Here is a 22,193-nt window from a genome sequence, read left to right as displayed (position 1 = left end):
TCTATAACTTTTTGTTTGTAATTTTAGTGGTTGCTTAAGGGTTTATAGTATACATCTTTAACTTGACACAGTCAACCTTCAGCAATATTATACCATGTGATGTAGCGTCAGTCCTTGTCTACATTCAGATGGAGGGATAAGAATAAAGATCAGCATAAAGCTGGTTTCTATGAGGTGGAGGTCAGACATACCTCCACTTTCCACCTTTTTCACCATTTCTGACACCAGCCATCCTCCCCACAGCATTCTCTACTTCTCTCCTGGGTTTGATAATTTATCACAACAGTCACACACAATTCACAGACCATACTCACGATTGTGTGGTTATTATGGGAGTAAAGGATACAACTTGGGATCGGGATCAACTTGAAAGTAATGGGGTACATCTCAGGAGACAGGATACGGTTTGTCAGTCAGGACAGCTTCCAACCAGGATGGCTCTCAGCTCCTTTTCAGCCATGCCTGCAGGCAGGCCCTTTTCTCAGCACACCAGCTGGCAGCCCTGCTCTCAGCCATACCAGTCTGTAGGCCTTCTCTAGGCCTCTGCCTTGCTCAGGCAAGTGTTACAGCACTTTAGTTCTGCTGACAAGTGCTCAGAGGCACCCTACTCCACCAGTAAGCCTCTGCCGAAAGATGCTCAGCTCTGTCCTGCTCTGTGGGCTGGGAAGCACCACTGCAGCCGTGTGCTTATCCTGTGGTTCTTGCCGCTTGCACTGCTGCTGCTGTTTCTCCGCTGGTGGTCTCTGCCATGGTTGCCGCTGTTTTTCGCTGTATTGTATTGTCTTTAGTGTTACAGCTCTTTCTTCTGGGACTAGGAGGTCTTAGCTCTGGGATTGGCCTTTATATTTAATTTCAAGGAATCGCCCTCCCAGCCAGACCATGAACTGACCAAACTCCTTGGTAGACCACAGTCACTCAATTTGCCTTGTAATTGACCACTTCCCGCAAGGTCACTTCAATCTTATTGTGTGATTTTAGATACCCTATTTGCATAGTCAGCTAACCAGTCTGTTTGCAAGATTGTGACTTAGCCAATCTTTTTGGAAGAATTATAAGCCCAAGGCCAGAAAGGCCATGTATAAGAAAACCCATTGCACTGCATACAATTTTGCATATACTATAGGAATCTTATAATAGTATACTTCCATTTCTCCCCTACTGGCTTTTATGCTATTATTGTCGTGCATTTTATTTTTACATATGTTATAAATCCCACAATGCATTGTTGTTTTTGTTTCAACGGTCTTTTTTTTTTAATTACATGATAATAAAACATATTCTATATTTACTCGTTTCGAGTGTTCCTTATTCCTTGTTGATATCATTTTCCTTCTGCCTGAAGGACTTCCTTTAACATTTTGTGTAGTACAGATCTGTGGTGTCGAATTCTTCCAGCTTTTGTATGTCTAAAAATGTCTTTATTTCACCTTTGTTTTTGAAAATATTTTTGACAGACGTAGTATCCTATGTCGACAGTTTTTTCTCTCAGTGTTTTAAAAACGTTGCTCCACAGTCATCTTGCTTACACTGTTTCCAGTGAGAAATCTGATGTTATCCTTTTTTTTATGTAACATGTCGTTTTTTTTTCTCTGCCTGATTTTAAGATTTTATACTGGTTTTGAGCAATTTAATTATGATGCGCCTTGGTGTAATCTTCATGTTTCTTGTGCTTGGGGTTTGTTGGGATTCCTGGATCTGCAGGTTTATACTATTTTGTCTTAGGCTGGGTTCAGTAGAGAAGCAAAACCAGTAAAGCATATAAATATATAGAGAGAGAGATTTGTATCAAGGAAATGGCTCATGTGATTGTAGAGTCTGGAACGTCCCAAGCCAGATAGAGGCTTCTCCTGATTCACGTAGCTGCAGGGGCTGGCAAAGCCAAAGTCAGCAGGTCGGAGAGCAGGGCTCTTGTTCACAGGTCGATGAATCCCAATATTGTCAGGCAAGACCACAAGGCTTCTCTTGATTCAGGTAGCTGCAGGGGCTGGCAAACTCAAGATTGGCAGGTTGGAGAGAAGGAGTTAGCTGCAGGATCCAGAGCAGGCAAAAGCCAGAACATCTGCTTATATTTGGCTGCAGGCCACACACCCAAGGGAAACTCCCTTTCAACTGATTGACTGCTCACAGCAGATCCCGTCATGGAGGTGATCACATATAAACACTGAGAATCATGGCCCAGCCAAGTTGACACACAGCCTTAACCATCACACTTTTCATCAAATTTGGAAAATTTTTGACAATTATTTCTTCAGATGTTTTTCTGTCTACCTCATCTCTCTCTCTCTCTCTCTCTCATTGAGAAACTCTAATTATCTGTATATTTGACTGCTTGAAGTTGTCCCCTAGCCTACTTACTTTTAATCTTTTTAAAAATTGATTCATTCTTTTTTCTTCTGTGTTTGATTTTGCTGTGTGTTCAGGTTCACTAGTCTTTTTCTTTCTTTCTTTCTTTTTTTGTTTAATTGAACTTTAGATGAAGGTTTACAGAACAAACTAGCTTCTCATTAAGCAGTACACATACTGTTTTATGACATTGGTTAACAACCCCACGATGTGTCAATACTCTGTCTTCTCGACCTTGGGTTCCCTATTACCATCTTTCCTGTCCCCTCCTGCCTTCTAGTCCTTGTCCCTGGGCTGGTATACCCCTGTAGTCTCGTTTTTTTAATGGGCATGTCTAATTGTTGGATAAAGGGTGAACCTCAGGAGTGACTTTGTTCCTGAGCTAAGAGGGCATCCAGGGGTGTGATGGTTAAGATTGTGTGTCACCTTTGCTGGGCCATGATTCTCAGTGTTTTTGGCAGTTGTATAATGTTGTAATCACGTCCCTGTTGAAATTTGATATGTGATCACCCCCATAATGGAACTGCTAAGTGGTACCGGCAGGGGTGGGGCCTGTGGCGGCTGACTGTTCCCTCAGCCTTCATCTCTCCACCCTCCGCTGCCTACTTCCTTCCTGCTTGCTTTGCAAAGGTTGTTGGCTTGTTCTGGATCCAGCAGCTGTCTCTTGTCTGACCTCTGGATTTTGGGACTTGAGCTAGCAATTTACTTGTGCATCTTGGGGATTGGTCGATCTTCACGGCCTGCAAGCAAGAGTCCTGCTCCCCAACCTGCCCATTTTGGGTTCACCAGCCTTTGCAGCTGTGTGAATCAGGAGAAACCTTGTGGTCTTGCCTGCTGACCTTGGGGATTCCTCGACCTTCACAGCCTGTGAGTGGGAGCCCTGCTGTCTCACCTGCTCATCTTGAGTTTCATTAGCTTCTGTGGCTCTGTGAATTGGGAAAGGCCGCTATCCTGATCCAAGGACTTGGGACGTTACAACCCCTACAATTGTGTGAGCTGTTTCCTTGATATAAATCTCTATATATATATTTATATGCTTTACTGGTTTTGCTTCTATAGAGAACCCAGCCTAAGACAGGGGGCCATACTTTCACGGTTTCTCCAGTCTTTGACAGGCCAGTAAGTCTGGTCTGTTTTTGTGAGTTAGAATTTTGTTCTATATTTTTCTCCAGCTCTGTCTGGGACCTTCTATGGTGATCCCTGTCAGAGCAGTCGGTGGTGTAGCCAGGCACCATCTAGTTGTACTGGACTCAGTCTGGTGGATGTTGTGGTAGTTGTGGTCCATTAGTCCTTTGGACTAATCTTTCCTTTGTATCTTTAGTTTTCTTCATTCTTCTTGCTCCTGAAGGGGTGAGACCAGTAGAGTATCTTAGATGGCTGCTCACAGGCTTTTAGGACCCCAGATGCTACTCACCAAAGTAGAATATAGAATTTTCTTTATAAACTGTGTTATGCCAGTTGAGCTACATGTTCCCCGACACCATGGTCCCCACAGCCCTCAGCCCAGCAATTCAGTCTCTCAGGGTTCACTAGTCCTTTTAATGTAATATCTAATCTGCCATTAATAACCATCCAGTGGAGCTCTGGTGGTGTGGTGGTTAAGAGCTTGTCTGCTAACCAAAAGGTTGGCTGGCAGCTCGAATCTACCAGCTGCTCCTTGGAATCCTATGGGGCAGTTCTGTCCTACAGGGTTGCTGTAAGTTGGAATCTGTTTGACAGCAATGGGTTTGGGTTTTTTGAGCTATAATTCACATGCCATAAAATACATCCATTTAAAGTATACAGTTCAGTGTTTTTAGTATAATGAGAGTTGTTCCACAATCACCACGATCTAAGTTTAAAGCATTTTCATCACCCTAAAAAGAAACCGCCTACCCATTAGTGTTACTCCCCACTTTGCTGCCGCCCTCCCACAACCCTTAGGCAACCATGAGTCTAATTCCTATTTCCAAAGATTTGCCTGTTCTGAACTTTTCATATAAATGGAATTATACAATATGTATTTTTTGGTGGCTTCTTCAATTAGCGTAATGTTTTCAAGGCTCAACCATGTGGTAGCATGTATCAGTACTTCATTCCTTTTTATGGTTGAATAATATTTCAGGTGTGGATATACCACACTTTGTTCATCCACTCATCAATTGATGAACACCTGGGTAGTTTTCACTTTTTGTCTGTTAAGAATAGTGCTGCGATGAACATTCATGTATATGTTTTTACGTGAACATGTTTCCAGCTCTCTTGGAGTGGAATTGCTGGTCTTATGATAACTCAGATACATTTAACTTTGTGAGGAACTGCCAAACTTTTTTCCAGAGCAGCTGTAACTATTTTATATCCCCACCAGCAATGTATGAAGGTTCCAAGTTCTTCACACCCTTGTCAACATTTGTTATTATCTGGCTTTTTGAATGTAGCCATCCTAGAGAGTGTGAAAGGAGCCCTGGTGGCACAAAGGTTAAACGCATGACTGCTAACCAAAAGGTCAGCAGTTTGAACCAGTGAGCAGCTTCACAGGTGAATAGACCTGGTGATCTGCTCCTGTAAAGATTACAGCCTAGTAAACCCTATGGGGCAGTTGAAGTTGACTCAGTGGCACACAACAACAGTGAGTGTGAAATGGTATCATTGTGGTTGTTTTGTTTTTTCCTCATTGTGGTTTTGATTTGCACTTCCCTGATAGCTAATGATGCTGAGCATCTTTTCATGTGCTTATTGGCCATTTTTATATCTTCTTCGGAGAAATGTCTATTCATATGTTTTGCCCATTTTTTGATTGAATTGTTTGTCTTTTTGTTGTTGAGTTAGTTGTAGGAGTTCTTTATATATTCTTAATATTAAAGCTGTATCAGATACATGATTTGCAAATATTTTCTCCTGTTCTGTGAATCCTCTTTTCACTTTCTCTGTAGTGTCCTTGGAAGCACAGAAGTTTTTAATTTTGATCAAGTCTAATTTATTTAATTTTTTCTTGTGTTACCTGTTTTTTTGTGTCATATCTAAGAAATTATTACCTAATCCAGGGTCACAAAGATTTATGCCTATATTTTCTTCTAAGAGTTTTATAGTTTTAGCTCTTACATTTAGGCCATTGGTCCATTTCGAGTTAATTTTTGTATATTGTGTAATAAAGTAGTCCAGTTACATTCTTTTGCATGTGGTTATCCAGTTGTCCCAGCACGATTTGTTGAAAAGACTGTTCTTCCCTCCATGGAATCGTCTTGATACACTTGTTGAAAATCCACTGACAGTAAATATTAGGGTCTGTTTCTGGATTGTAAATTCTGTTCATGAGATGTTGGTAGTTCAGTGGTAGAGTTCTCACCTTCCGCACAGGAGACCTAGGTTCAGGTCCCAGCCAGTGTACTGCTTGTGTAGCCGCCGCCACCAGCTGTTAGTGGTGGATTACGTGTCGCCATGATGTTGAACCAGCTTCACTGGAGCTTCCAGATAGACTAGGAGGAAAAGCCTGGTAGTGTATTTCTGAAATCAGTAAATGAAAACCCTGTGGATCACAATGGTCTGATCCACACTGATCATGGGAATGGCACAGAACAGGGCAGCATTTTGTTCCTTTGTACATGGGGTTGCCATGAGTTGGGGGCTAACTTGATCGTAGCTAACAAGTTCTGTTCATTGATATCTGTCTTTATGCCAATACTACCCTGTCTTTATATATAGTATATTTTTATCTCAGACGCTGTAGTTTTCATCTCTAGAAGTTCAGTCTGGGTCTCTCTTTATATCTTCCACTTTATTTTTTTGAACATATATATTACAGTTATGATACCTATTTTAAAATCCTTTTATACTAATGCTAACAGGATTAGTTTTGGGTAGGTAGGTTTCTAGTGACTGATTATTCTCTTCATTATGGGTCATGTTTTTCTGATGCTTTGCACAACTGGTAATTTTTGGTTGGATTCCAGACATTGCAAGTTTTATATTTTTGGGCACTGGGTATTTTTGTGTAGCTGTAAATCTTCTTGAAGTTTTTTCTGCAGTACAGTTAAATTACCTGTCAACCATCTGATCCTTTTGGGTCTTGCTGTCACAATTTGTTAGGCGAATACAAAGCAGTGCTTAGTTTAGGGCTAATTATTTCCCACTACTTGCATGACCTTCCTGAGTACTCTGCCCAGTGCTCCTAAATATTATTTTTTCTAATCTGGCTAGTGGGAATGGAAACCCTGGTGGCGTAGTGGCTAAGTGCTACCGCTGCTAACCAAAGGGTCGGCAGTTCGAATCCACCAGGTGCTCCTTGGAAACTCTATGGGGCAGTTCTACTCTGTCCTGTAGGGTCGCTATGAGTCAGAATCGACTCGACGGCACCGGGTTTGGTTTTGGTTTTGGCTAGTGGGAATAGGGCACTCTTTCTAGTTCAGTGTGAATGCTGCACGCTGTTCGTTCTATTCCTTTAAAACGATTCTTTGCCTGGTTTTGGATAGTTTCCTCACACACACAAGCTAATCAGTGCTCTGCCGAATGCTTGAAGAGAACACTTTGCAAATCTCTGGGCTTCTCTCACTCTCTGGTTCTCTTTTTCTGTGGTACTCTGTCTTTTGAACTCTGTCTGCCTTTGTTTCACCATAGCCTCAGCTCTGTCTCTTCAATGCAGGGAGTCCTCTAGGCTCTGCCTTATATCTCCTTTCCTGTACCACATCTTGGAAACTTTCTTAAGGTAGAAAGCAAGAGCAGGTGTAGAACTCACCTGTTCGTTTTTCGTCCCTATGGGACTGACTGTCATTTGTTGCCTTGTGTCCAGTGTCTTGAAAACCTATGTTTCATGTATTTTGTCTGGAGTTTTTTTTTTTTTTTGGGTTGTTTCATGCAGGAGGATAAGTCCAGACCCTGTTACACCAACTTCGCCAGAAGTAGAAATCACAGCATTGATTTTAACATGAACAAACTGTTGCCTAAATGTTGAACAGGAAAATAGATAACTAAATTGTATATTCCTGTTGAGGGAATTCTACTCAACAGTTAAAACAAATGAACTAGAGCTTTATGCATTAACTTTCATAAATCTTAAATATAAAAAAATTGAACATAGAAAAGCAAATGAAGAAGGATATGTACAAGACATTACCTTTTAAAATACAATTTCTGAAAATACGCAGACTAAATTATATATTGTTTATGGATACATATAGATGCAGTAAACATGTAAAAATATCCATGGGAACAGTAACCACAAATCTACCATAGTACCTGTGTCTAGGGTGGGAAGGAGGAGGGAGAGAAAAGAATGGGTTGGAAGTGAAGTTAGTTACACAGGGTGCTTCAAGTGTATCTTTAATGTTTTTGGTCCTTAAAAATAAATTAGGAAGCCACATACCTCACAAATGACTAGTAACTAGAATATGTAAATAACTCTCAAAACTCAACAGTTAAAGAATCAAACAATTCAATTAGAAAATGGGCAAAAGACATGAACAAATGTTTTACTGCGGAGGATAGACAGATGGCAAAGAATCACATAAAAAGATGTTTAACATCATTTGCCATTAGGGAAATGAGGATGAAAACCACAATGAGAGATCACTATATACCTAATATAATGGCTTAAATAAAAAGTAGTGACACCGCAAAATGCTGGGAGGATATGGAGAAACTGGATTTCTCATACATGGCTTTTGGGAATGTAAGATGGTATAGCCATTGAAACAGATTGGCAGATCTTATAAAACTGAACATGCATTTACCATTTGACCAAATGGTTGTACTTTTGGATATTTATCACAGAGAAATGAAAACTTATGTTCCTGTGTAAACTTATACACAAATTTACTCCTAATGCAAAAAACTGGTAACAACTCAGATGTTCTTCAGCAGATAAATAGTTAAAAGTATAGTACATCCATACCATGGAATACTACTCAGCGGTAAAAAAGGGCAAACTGTTGATACATGCAACAACTTGGATAAATTTCTAAGGAATTATGCTGAGTAAAAAAAAAAGTCAATCCCAAAAGTTTCATAATGTGATTGCAATTATAAAATATTTTTTAAAGTCAAAATTATAAAAATGGTTAACAGATTAGTAGTTGCTAGGGGTTAGGGATACATGGGAGAAAGGAGGGGATAGATGTGGTTACAAACGAACAACACAAGGGATACTTGAGGTGATGGAACTTTGTTTCCTGATTGTAGTGGTAGATACACAAATCCACACGTAATAAAATTGTGTAGAACTAAATATATACACACAAATGAATACAAGAACAACTGGAAAATCTGAATAAGATGTGTGGATGGTCTCAGTGTCAATGTCCTGGTTGTGATAATTTTGCAAGATATTACCATTGGGGAAAAATCAATATATTTGGTAAAACTCCATATTATCTCAAAATAAAAAAATTTTTTGAATTAAAAAATAAAACAGCAAAATAAGATTTAATCTTCATTTATTACCTATGTTTTTCTCCATACGTGAAATATTTCATAATATAAAGAACATGCAATCTCTTCTATGTATATGACAGTATAGTTCTCAGCCTTGTATTGTGATCATTTGAAAGAATGATCAGAAGAAGTCAGTAAGAAAAAATAGCAGAAACATAAGAAATTAATTTTTTTTTTTGCTCATTAATAATTAAAAGTGTTTAGATTTTAAAAGGGTAAATACCAGAAATTGTAAGAAAGGTTTTTTTTTTTTTTTTTAAAGAAAGTACTTTTCTATTTAGAATTTTGAAGCCCAATTTTTTAAAAATTACTTTTTTTAATCTGTTAAAAAATACTATTTTACTTTGTAAGGACTGTTGTATTTTGTTCATTACAAATACTGAGAAAGCTTCATGAAGTAACATACGTTTGATGGGCTTTTAGGCCATTGCTGCTTTAATTTTTTTGATATATATATATATATAAAACTTGTTGTTAGGTACCGATGAGTCCATTCCAACTCATAGTGACCCTATAGGACAGAATAGAAACTGCCCCATGGGGTTTCCAAGGAGCGGCTGGTGGATTTGAACTGCCGACCGTTTGGTTAGCAGCTGAGCTCTTAACCACTACACCACCAGGGCTCCATATATATAACTATAGACTTAAATTTCTTTTTTTTTTTTTTTAATGAACTGGAGGTTTTCTAATTTAGCTAGCAATTTGGGTCTTCTGATGTGGCTAAATGGTAGAACAAATTTAAGGGCCTTGTATATTACCTAGTACATAGTAGACACTCAATGGATATTAATTCATTTTGCTTTCTCCTCTCTCTCTTTCCTTCCATCCTCTTCCTCTCAGGAGCTGCTAAGCCTTGCTGCATACCTGGATTTTGGTTTGAGGGTAACAGTGAGTCTAAAACATGACAAGCATGGATCTAGAGCTGTGTGGCTATTTGGCCGTTCTTTCTTTCATCAGTCAACAGCAAATTTAAAGCTAGGCATTATTCTGCTATAATTGTTTGACACAATAAAGTACTCTGTTCCTTTGATTTTGTTGACATGTCATGGATTTCTAGCTTTCCCCCTAGCTCTTTGGCCACTTCTCAGTTTTCTCTGACCAACTACTCCTTAAGCATAGGTGTTTCCTAAGATCCTAGCCCTGTCAGATTTCCTTCTGACTGTATGTATTCTTTCTGGTTAGGTATACTTATCCCTATCCACTGTTTCAGTTACCTCCTTTACCTATTCAAATATATACCTCCAGCTCTGGCCAGAGTTCTGGCTCTTGTTTGTGTGCCATGTATCCAACTGCTTTTTGGATATCTCTACCTTAATTTCACACAGGCATTTCTGACAGAGTTTATCAGGTAGGATGTTTTCAGTTTAGGTAACAGAAAACTCATACTGGCTTAAACATTAAGGGAATTTATTGGTCTATGAAACAGGAATCCAGAGACTAGCTTCAGGGTAGTTTGATCTGGTCACACAGCTATGTAATTGGCTCTCATCTAAATGCTCTGCTATAGATAGGGTCTCTTTTATTTGCAGGCTGACTTTCCTCATGGTCACAAGATGGCTGCCAGCAACAGCACACCAGGGCTACAGATTTTCTCATTCACATTCAGTGGGAAAGAAGAGAATCCACCCAGGCTTCTAGCTTTTACCTCTAGGTGAATTGTGTTATCTTCACTGAAATATGAGGAGGAACAGCAGGACATGAAAAGGCAGAGAAAATCAGTTCATGTCAACATCCAAGTACTTATATATCATGTCCCTGAACTTGGCATATAGTGTATACTTAATTTTCATGGGGTGGGTGGATAGATGAGCAAATACATAAACATACACACTGCTGCTTAAGATTGTCTAGCTCTGAGCAGGGAGGTATACAGTATAATATAATAGATTTTTGGAGTGAGCTAGATCTGAGGTGGAACTCTAGATGCGCCGTCTTCAAGCTTTGCAGCCTTAGGCTACTTGAGCTGATACTTTTTTCCCACCTGTAAAATAGGGATAATACCATCTACTTAGTAAGTAAGTTTGTTCAGGGAATTTATGTAAGAATACATGATAAAGTGCCTAGTACGTAGTATGCCTGGCTTTTACGAGGTACTTAAGAAATAGTAGCTGTTATTAGCAGTCCAAAAGAATAGGGTTGGTTACTCAGTAAAAGACAAAAGACAAGATACATTTATTTCATATAATTTTTGTTTAATTTTTAAATGTTTTTGAGAGGAATTTTTGTGTGACAGTTTACACTGAGTATTTTTTACAGCTTTATTGGTATATAAGTGCAGAATGCAGTGATTTTTGGTAAATTTATAGAGTTGTGCAACTATCACCACAATCCAGTATTTCAGCATTTCCATCACCCAAACAAGATTGCTTGTACCCATTTGTAATCATTCTGTGTTACACTGGATTTTGAAGCAGGCGTGGCTGTGATTACATAAAGTTGGGATTTATAGATTAGTTAATGACAGGAGTGGGCAAGGAATAATTTGTCAGCATTCTCAAGCCATCTGTTGGGAAAGATTACTTACCTCAGACATTGAAATATCTGTGTTCTGACTTATCCCAACCTCCAATGTGTGTTTCCTTCTTGCTTCCTTGTATGGTATATTAAGGGAAAATAAATCGAGCTGCTTTCAACTATATATCAGTTCAGCAAACCAAGATAATGATGCCATCCCAAATTCTGTTCCTCTCCAGGTTATTGAGTTTTGTCATATGCTTTCAGTTCTCATGAATAGAGCTTAGGTAAAAACTTAGAACACCGTATTGTATTAACTTTTATATCTTGCTGTGTACCTCTCTGAAGTACTTTTTGTATCTAAGTGTATTATCAGTTGAGCGGGCAACTTTTCCCACCCTCTGCAACTCTGCATGGTATTCACAGTTATAGTCTAAGTATGTAGTGTTGATTGATTTACCCAACACATTATTACCATGGAGTTAGGGCTCAGCTTCTGGTGTTCTGTAGCATTCAGCTTCCTAGTCATTGTATTTTGGGTGTGTTTTTCAGAGGTAAACCACTTCAGAAGTATCAAATGTTGAATAACAACTCTTTGAAGGACCTGGAGCTAAAGAGTGTTTATTATGCTGTAATATGTTTTATATCTGAAGCTGTTAACAAAGAACTTAGAGGATACGGAGAACCAAACAGTAGATTAGCTTAACTAATAAAGAATGTCTGCCTTGAGCACGGTGCTCTTTTAAGATATGTCTATATGGGATCAAATTGACAGCAGCATCGCAAAAGATCAGATAGAAACTTGGGGAAAACGAGTTTATTAGTAGGAAAGAACAACTCGGAAAAGGAGGATGAGAATGGTTGCACAACTCGAATGTAGTCAGTGTCGCTAAACTGTACATATAGGTACATATAGGAATTGTTGAATTGGTATATGTTCTGTGTATATTATTAACAACAAAAATAAACTATTTACAAAAACAGGATATGGAGAAATTGGAACCCTGATACATTGCTGGTGTGAATATAAATTGGTACAGATGCTTTGAAAAACAACCTGGCAGTTTCTTACAAAGTTAAACTAGTTACCATACAACCTAGCAGTTCCACTTTTAGGTCCATAGCCAAGAAAATTGAAGGTATATGTCCACACAAAAACTTGTACATGAATGTTCACAGCAGCATTATTCATAATAGCCAAAAAAGTGGAAAAAAACAGGTGTCCATTAGTTGCTGAATGGGTAAACAAAATGTGATGTACCCATACAGTGATTCGAATATTATTAAGCCATAAAAAGAAATGAAGTATGTGATACATGCTACAACATGAATGAATCTTGGAAATGTGCTAAGTGAAAGAAGGCAGTCACAAAAGACCATATAATTGTATGATTCCATTTATATGAAAAGTCCAAAATAGGTAAATCTGTAGAGACAGAAAGTAGATTAGTGGTTGCCTAGTGCTTGAGGGGTGGAGGAGATTGAAAGTAAAAAAAGAGAGTGACTGCTGTTGGGTACAGGTTTTTTGAGGGAGGGGTGATGAAAATGGTCACGGTTGCACAATTCTGTGAATATACTAAAACCATAAAATTCACTTTAAATAGGTAAATTTTATGGTATATAAATTATATATCAGTAAAGTTGTTCAGAGAATTAAGAAACATTACCCAAAATTTCAGAGATCTAGCTTCTGATTTTTTTCATGTCTCCAAAAGGTCTGTTTCCTTTTGTTGGAAATTCGCTGTAACCAAAACCAGAAAACCAAACCTGTTGCGGTTGAGTCAGTTCCAACTCATAGTGACCGTATAGGACAGGGGAGAACTGCCCCATACAGTTTGCGAGGAGTGCCTGGTGGATTCAAATTGCCAACCTTTTGGTTAACAGCTGTAGCTCTTAACCAGTATGCCACCAGGGTTTCCTCAGTATAACCAGAAAGGAATAAAATAACCCTTATTTTACTCTGCACTCTAGGAAGGAAGATACCTCAAGCACATACGTAGTTTCCTGAACAAAAACACTGATTAATATATGTAGTCTTCTCTGTCCTACTGCCTGAGTCTCTTGGGCCTTGCTTTCGTGCCTTAGTTATGGGAAGTCATAGTCCTAGTGTGTGGAAATTAACGTTTGTTGAGCACCTTCTAAGTACCCTGATTTTACAGATAAGACTGAGACTTGGAGAGGTTAATTATCAAATATTTGACTTTGTAAGAGTAAGTAGCATTTTGAACCTATGTTTCTCTGATTCAGACACTTCTTTCCAGTGCATCATGTTGTTTCTCACCAGGACAACAGCTCTGCATTTGCAGTTTGTTAGTGTGAAAAATCAAAGTGAGAGGGGAAGATGATGATTAGCTTGCCTTTAATATTTTGCTGCATGAATAGAGAAAATACCCCCTCTTTACAGGCTAAGCACCTGAGTTTTCTTCATTAAGAAAAGCTAGGTGCCTTAAGATGCTGAGTCTGTATCTATATATAATTGAGGGCAAATAACTTGGGCCCCTTTTGATTCTTGCTGTATCTGGACAGTGGAGGCTTCTTGTTAGATGCCCCTGGTATGTTCATCTTTCTCAGGTTTTTCCATCCATAGATAGGCCAATTAAAGATTAGCTTGTGTGATGTGAGTAGCTTCCCATTCACAGAATGAGTTTCCCAGGAGAAAAATTTGGTGCAAAAACTAAAATAGACGCATCTGACTTTGTGCATGCACGCATACTCACTTTGAACGTTTATTTTTCAAAGGATGTAGGCTTCTTATGGACCGTCCACGTGAGTGTGGTGTTTGATTTCAGGCTTCTCTATGGTGAGGGCCTCAGTAACTACAAAGTATCTGAAGTTTATTTTCATTGCTAAGGTTGGGTAGAGAAATCTCCTTTAATACAGAATATTCTTAGAAGGTATAAGGCAGAAGGTTATATCAGTTAACTTTGAATTTTCATGTATATATTTATCTGTGATTCTTAATACCTTTACCCACCCCATCCTCTTTTCATATGGATTACTTACGGGATTTTATCCTGATCTTGGTGTGTTTTTCTTTCCGTAGGATGGATAGAATGACAGAAGATGCTCTTCGCCTGAATCTGTTGAAGCGGAGCTTGGACCCAGCAGATGAGCGAGATGATGTCCTGGCAAAGCGGCTCAAAATGGAGGGGCATGAGGCCATGGAACGTCTGAAAATGTTGGCGCTACTCAAAAGGAAGGATTTGGCAAACCTTGAGGTGTCACATGAGCTACCCACCAAACAGGATGGCAGTGGTGTCAAGGGCTATGAAGAGAAACTCAATGGGAATCTCAGGCCTCATGGAGACAGCAGGACTGGTGGAAGGCCAGGCAAAGAAAACATCAATGATGAGCCTGTGGATATGAGTGCTAGACGAAGGTATGGCACAGTTCAGATGCCTCCAGGGATAGGATCTTCCTTCCCATTAACAAAGCCTGTGAAAATGGAATAAATTTCAGTGAGAGAAAGGTGTTTTTTGTCCCAGAGCTTTTTGAAAAAAGACATATCTGTGTTATTTGTCTTGACCATGAATTCCTCTTATTTCCAGATGAAACTAGGTACTTCAAATATTTGCCTAGCATACAGAGAATCTTAGTTCTTACCCTTAAGATATAGAGGTCATTTGTGGATAAAGGGGCACTAGAGAGCTGATGGGGCCCTGCTGGCACAGTGGTAAGAGCTACGGCTGCTAACCGAAGATCGGCAGTTCAGTTCCACCAGCTGCTCCATATAGGGCACTTCTGCTCTGTCCTTTAGGGTCACTATGAGTCACGATCAACTCAACAGCAACAGGTTTAGAGAGCTGATATCCTAAGTAGAAGTAAGTTAATATACACCTTCACTGTAATCTTAAAAAAAAAAAAAAACAACCCATTGCAGGTTGAGTCAATTCCAACTCATAAAGACCCTATAGGACAGAGTAGAACTGCCCCATACGGTTTCCAAGGTTGTAATCTTTACGGAAGCAGACCGCTACATTTTTCTCCCGCGGAGCAGCTGGTGGGTTCAAACTGCCGACCTTTCAGTAAGCAGCTGAGCACTTAACCACTGGCCACCAGGGCTCCTTATGGCCATCTTAGAAGGGGGAAAACTATTTTCAGATCGTTCCAGTTTCAGGATCTGTTTATTATGGAGTCTCAACTTTTAATACATCAGAAAACATGGGGCCTGGTTTTTCTTGTGTCAGCAAGGAAATTAATCTTCGCCTGGTAATTCTCTACATTCTTGCTACATCTGTGCCGCTCCCTCAACGCACCCCCCACATATGCATACACACTTGCTTACATGTGTATACATGCTCATGTGCACCTGTGGGTTCTCTCTCTCCTCCCTCCTTACTCACTGCCCCTCTCAAACACACGTTCTCACAGGCATTTTTTCTGGTGTCTGTCAAGGTCAAGTACTTAAACTGTGGACCACACACTAAGGAGAGATACCTGGAACTGACAGAGAGTAGAGCCTGCCTGGATAGTGAATCACAGTAGAGATAACCCTAGTTTTTAAGGACATTCAGCTTATTAATGCCTCGAACAGTTGACAGGCATGAGAATTACTCTTCAGTGCTGGGTTGCCCTCCAGTTGACCTTGCTGACTTAGTCCTAGGATTGATCCAAAGCAAAATCTTTTAAGAGGCTGGACTCATGAAGAAGGAAGGGGAGAGGAAGGAATGGTTATAACCTTACAAGTATTTCTTTTCCTACTTTTACTGTTTACTTACTAGTCTTGTCCCAGCACTAATTTTTAAAACCACACCCCTTAAGGGGCAGAGGGCTAGGCACCATGATCTTGAAGCATATCTAGGTCACTTGGCACAACATAGCTCGTAAAGAAAATGCTGTACATCCTACTAAGATGAGGAGCATCTGAGGTCTTAAAAGCTTGTGAGCGACCATCTAAGATACATCTATTGGTCCCGTCCTCTCTGGAGCAAAGGAGAATGAAGAAAACCAAAGATACAAGGAAAATACAGTCCAGAGGACTAATGGACCACATGAACCACAGCCTCCATTAGCCTGAGCCCACAAAAACCAGATGGCACCTGGCTACCATTTACCATTCTTAACAGGGATCACTATAGCAGATCCTGGACAGAGCAGGAGAAGAATGTAGAATAAAATTCACATTTGAAAAAAAAACACCAGACTTCCTGGTCTGTCAGAGACTAGGGGAACCCTGGAAGCTATGGCCCCTGGACTTTCTGCTAAGTCAAAACAGGAGCCACTCCCGAAGTCCACCTTTCAGCCAAAGGTTAGACAGGACCATAAAACAGACAGTAACACACATGAGGAGCATGCTTCTTAGGTCAATCAAGTATACAAGACCAAATGGATAACACTTGCCCAAAAGCAAAGACAAGAAGGCAGGGAGGGGAGGGACAGGAACACCGGATGAGTAGACATGGGGAACCCAGGGTAGAAAGGGGGAGAGTTGACAATGTTGCAGGGATTACAGCCAGTGTCACAAAACAATTTATGTATAAATTTTTTAATGAAACTCATTTTTTCTGTAAACTCGCACCTAAAGCACAATAATAAATTAAAAAAAAAAAAGAATAACTGAGTTTAAAAAAACCACACCCAGTGAGGGAAACAGTATTCTTGGTAATTAACCTTATAAAATCCTTTAGAAAACTTCAGATAAATTTCCTAGTGGTCCTTGGAAGAAGAGAACAACCCTTAGAAACTATAGGTGGTATCAGAATATTATGCAAGTAGATTAATCCTTGCACCTTTGGAAGAAATGGAAGAGGGTGGATGAGATCATGAACAACCCACTTGCCCCATAATCAGCCTTACCTTTCTGGAGCAAGTGACTAATCCTTCAATAGGGAAGAAAAAGAATGGAACGTTGGGTGGATTCCTCACATCCCTAATTGGATCTTTAAATGTATTTTTCATAGAAACATTGTACATTTTGGTAAGATCTCATTAGTGCTATTGGAATTGTCCAGTATCTCAAATATATGTATGTGTTAAAAAGTCAGACAGCCCTGAAAACTCAGCCACTGCATTTATTATTATTACTGTTTTCTTTCTAAATTTTATTTATTTTGTCGTCACTGAGAATATCTACAGCACACACTGACCAATGGTACAGAACTCAGATGTAAGCCCATCCACCCGTGGTCACCTGATCTTTGACAAGGGCCCAGAGTCCATCATATGGGAAAAAGACAGTCTTTTTAACAAATGGTGCTGGCAAAACTGGATGTCCATCCACAAAAAAATGAAACAGGACCCATGCCTCACACCACAGACAAAAACTAATTCAACATGGATCAAAGACCTAAATATAAAACCCAAAACTATAAAGATCATAGGAGAATATTCACAGCAAAACATATACCAATTCAACAGTTTCTACATTTACAATTTAGTGACATTGATTACATCCTTACAAGTTGTGCAACCATTTTCACCCTCCTCTTTTGAGTTTTCATCGTTAATGTAAACTCACTGCCCACTAAGGTTCCTATCTCTTTCGAGTTGCTGTTGTCAATTTGATCCCACATAGATAGTTCTTAAAAGAGCATAATGCTCAAGGCAGGCCTTTTTACTAGTTAAGCTAAACTATTGTTTGATTTTAAGAAGGCTTCAGGAAATATTTTTGGTTTAAGGTTTGACGATTGTATCAGCCATTGCATTTAATTGTATTTTTGGAGGGATGAACTTTTAAACAATTCTTTGGAAGCCGGGGACTATTTTAACGACCTCCAGGAGAAGATGCTTGATGAAAACCATCTTAACTCCCCACTCTACCTAGAAAAATAGACCCTATTGGCCCCTGTCGCTCTTCTTCTTCCGTTTGGTTACCAGATACTGGCACCTATTTCCACTTGGCCCGAAGCTCTATTTTGTAAAAATGAGTAAGATTGATAGATTATTCAGCAAGAAGAACAGTGATTTCTTTGATACGGACAAAAGGAGGAGAGAAAGCAGAAAGGAGGAGGAGTTCTTGACATGATAGCCATATCATAATTGCCTAAACCTTTTTTTGCCATCGTTTGGGCAAGTTGTGATATCTCTGAAACAAGGTATGTATGAAACCAGTACTAATATTTTGGAAAGCTAGAAAAATTGACAGCTCTCTTTACTACTGGAATAAAGGTTAGCTTTATAGTTTCTGGGAATCTGCCAATCTCTGAGTCACAAGTGAAGTCGACAGTTGGGTTTTTAGTAGTGCCTCTTTAACAGGTAGGGTTTCATACTTAAGAACCCCAAATATTGTAAAGGATATGCAGTAAAACCTGCAAAAGCTAGGACCTGTGTAAGGCAGAAATCTGCCAGAGAAGGAAAACCAAAATATTTTCCATTAAATAAAGAGCGATAGAAAAGTGGTGACTGCACCCTGTCAAAGGTGGAAAATTTGTGTAAGACTGGGAAAAACAAGGCAGTCCAGTTGAGTTCCGGCTCTAGTAGGTTTCGCTGTGTATGTTTGGGAAAGGAGCAAAATAATTTCTGTCTCTGGAAAGTTTAACAGATGAGTCCAGAACCTGAGGTCACAGGTTAAAAAAATTACTGGGCCTTGCCTTGCCTTGCCTGCCTGTGCTGTCTAATGTGGGTCTGATTATATCCAGGAATAAAGTATCATTTAAGGTTCTTCTCAGATACAACTTCCTGACCAAATGCCACTCAGCTTTAAAATCTTCACCCAGAAATGTCTCTGCATGTGTTGGTGCTGGGCGGTCCCGAAAGAGGAGGTAGCACTCACCTGAACAAGAAAGAATTCCTTACCCGGAGAAGTAATCTTCTGTGATGTGTGTGTATCCAGTCAGGACCAGGATGGAAAAAACTTCTGACTGAAGATGTAAACATTGAGGAATCAAGTAGAGAGAAGGGAGCTCTTCCAGACCTCAAAATTGTCTTAGGGGAATATGGAGAAATACAAATAGAAATAATAAATCACCAAAAAATTAATCCATATTAGGGCTTCTAACCTGTTCTTGGTTTGAACTGCTGCTGAGAATTTGCATTTCTAACAAGTTCCCAGATGATGCTAGTTAGGGAACAATTCAGAGAACCACTAGCAGAGCAGTGGTTTTCAAAATTTATTATACACAAGAATCACTTGGGGATATTGTTAAAAAGTAGATTCTGATTCAGTATTCCTAGGGTGAAAATTCAAATTCTTAGCAAGGGGTTTGAACTGGAATGAACCAGTCGAAAGCCCTGATCCATACGCTTTATTTAGATGTGACCATTATCCAAAAAACTTGGGGTTAGAAAATGAAAGGCTCTTTTCTCCCTCTAGTGGCTTCTTTTTTTGTAACCCCACATTCTCAGCTTTCCCGGTCTGTGACCAGTGGTTGTAGATCAATCCAAACTTATAGTTTCTAAGATAGTCATTCCCAACACTGTCTCCATATTCTATTACCTCAGCTAAATTTGGTTGATTTTAGTAACCCAGTTTTACTGTGCTGAGAAATTGAATGCCTGTCCCAACCATCAGGAATGCCATGTTCAGAAGGCATCCATGTCCCAGCAGCAACTAAGACAAGAAGCCCTGAGAAATGGTAGAGAGTCTCTCAGGACTAAGGATCTGTGAGTGTTAAAGGGTTTAAGTTAAATGTTTAAGACCTAAGAATACATTGCCCTAGACCTGTATACTCCTGACTACACAGAAAATCTCAGGGAAAGTAGACTCTGCAAAGACACTTTTGAGCTAAGAAATCAGAGAAGAGTTAGGAGATATGCTCATTGATTTGGGAGTCTAAGAGATGGCGTTTCCAGGATTCTTGTTACCCAGGGCTTAAGCAGCAAATGTCATTTTTCATCATTTTAGAGAAACAAGTATAATGCTTTTAAGGATAGCCCCAGAAGGACCAGAACAAGCATTACCTAATTGGATAGGAAGTAGGGGGAGCCAGTGTGGGAGATGTAGATTAGAAAGTCATTCCTACATAGTTTCTTTCTGAGTCAAGATGCTAACTAGAATTCTGGCAAATAGATGAAGGCTCCATATATCTAGTTGTGGAGCTTCAGTCCTTCTCCAAAAGGCTATGGACATTTTACGTGACACTGTCCATTTTCTCAAGCCACTGACAACAGTACCTTCTTTCACCTTAATTCCTGACAGGATAGACTATCATTGAAGTTGTCATGTAACCTCCTTTCTTGTAAATAAATCCTCAGATAGCCAGGACCATATTACTATTGTATAATGAACTGCCTTTTTAGCAATCTGTCATCGGTACGTGGAGCAGAAAACTAGGCACTACTACTTCCCCTGTAGAACTAACTCTTTTTTTCTTGAGCCTTCATGTAATGGCCACCCATGGAGAGTGAAATACAGGGGAAACAATTAGAATTTTGGTTAAAATCTATGTGATAAGAACATTCATCTGTAATTACTATTTCTACAGCCAGTCAGTGTGTTTGTGTCTTTGGCCCTGTATCCTCAGTCAGGTATTTACATGAGGGAAATACTTTTGCTCAGGTTTTGACCATCATTCATATCTGGGTGTCTTCTTTATCCTAGGATGAGTGCCCCTGCCTTCACCTGAGTGAGTCAGGACAGATCTGAGTTTCATTGGATTTCTTGGTTCATTGTCAAAAACAATGTTTCTTATATTTTCTTTGAACCCTCACTTGGAAATGCCTTAATTTTTCCTTTTTTGTCTAGTGAGCCAGACCGAGGAAGGCTAACCCCCTCCCCAGACATCATTGTTTTGTCTGACAATGAGGCGTCCAGTCCCCGTTCCAGCTCCCGAATGGAAGAAAGACTCAAAGCAGCCAACCTAGAGATGTTTAAGGTACAAACACACTTTATTTCATGCTCCTTCTAAAAGAGTCTCTGTTCTTTTTTTTTTTTTTTTTTGACTATTTACTTTTTACATCTAAATTACTCATTCATGGAAACTCTTTATAGTCATTCGCACCTCAACGACATGTCTATTTAGAGGGAACTATTAGAATCAAGGAAACCCTAATGGCGTAGTGGTTAAGTGTGCTAAGGCTGCTAACCAAAGGGTCAGCAATTTGAATCCACCAGGTGCTCCTTGGAAACTCTATGGGGCAGTTCTCCTCTGTCCTATAGGGTTGCTATGAGTTAGAATCTACTCTACAGCACTGGGTTTGGTTTTTTTGTTTGGTATTAGAATCAAGTGGGGCCCTGGTGGCAAAGTGGTTAAGTGGTAGGCTACTGACCAAAAAGGTTGGCAGTTAGAATCCACTAGCCGCTTTTTGGAAATCCTATTGGGCAGTTCTGTTCTGTTGTATAGGGTTACTGTGAGTTGGAATCAACTCAATGGCAGTGGTTTTTTTTTTAAGAATAAGAGAAGATAGTTTGAAAAAGCATATTCAATACAATATCTTTGGAAAATGAAAACAATAATTCAAGTCACATAAAGTAAATTCTCGCCTGGAAGGATCCCTCCTACATTCTATCCTGAGTCTCAGAATATGGAGGGATTTCTAAGGTCTTATGTATATTTAGAAAAAACACAGCTTTAAAAGATTTAGAAACATTAAAGGAAAGAAGACTGTTTCTGTTTTGATCATTCTTTCAGCTCACCAGGAATCTGGGCAATTAGCATTTATATCTGGGCTCTCCATTCATTCTGTAAGTATTTGAGTACCTACTGAATGTCAGGCACTGTGCCAGACCCCAGAGATACAAAGATAATTCCATCACCACTCTGCTTTTTAAGTGGAAGATGAAAGTTTTAGGCCTTAGAAGTAGAGGTCATCTTTTAGGAACGGATTTTGGGTACCTGCTGCCATAGTAGACAGTCTCCGTGTTTCCCCAGGGGAAAGGCATTGAGGAACGGCAGCAGCTCATCAAGCAACTGAGGGATGAACTGCGATTGGAAGAAGCCCGATTGGTGCTGTTAAAGAAACTGAGACAGAGTCAGCTACAGAAGGAGAATGTGGTCCAGAAGGTAATGTGCTCTAGAAATAAGGAACTAGAGAAATGAAAGAAAAACTGGTTTAAGAGTGGGTTACCTGGGTAGGTTCAGCTGTGAGTGGTTCATTTTTCTCTGGTTCCATCG

General features: G+C 39.6%; 1 protein-coding gene across 4 annotated transcripts in view; it reads left to right on the top strand.

Moving 5' to 3' along the window:
* Positions 1 to 22,193, top strand: part of GATAD2B (GATA zinc finger domain containing 2B) — a 122,930-nt gene that overhangs the window by 90,112 nt on the left and 10,625 nt on the right. For all 4 annotated transcript variants that reach the window (XM_064282619.1, XM_064282621.1, XM_064282620.1 and 1 more), the window contains 3 exons: positions 14,246 to 14,581; positions 20,825 to 20,954; positions 21,951 to 22,082. In XM_064282619.1, the coding sequence (XP_064138689.1) occupies positions 14,247 to 14,581; positions 20,825 to 20,954; positions 21,951 to 22,082 (597 nt within the window). In that variant the 5' untranslated portion in view covers position 14,246. The remainder of the gene's footprint in view (positions 1 to 14,245; positions 14,582 to 20,824; positions 20,955 to 21,950; positions 22,083 to 22,193) is intronic.

The sequence above is a fragment of the Loxodonta africana genome, chromosome 3 (genome assembly GCF_030014295.1).
Source record: "Loxodonta africana isolate mLoxAfr1 chromosome 3, mLoxAfr1.hap2, whole genome shotgun sequence".
Classification (NCBI taxonomy): Eukaryota; Metazoa; Chordata; class Mammalia; order Proboscidea; family Elephantidae; genus Loxodonta; species Loxodonta africana.
Note: the sequence above shows the minus strand (reverse complement) of the source record. Positions and strands in the feature narration are given on the sequence as shown.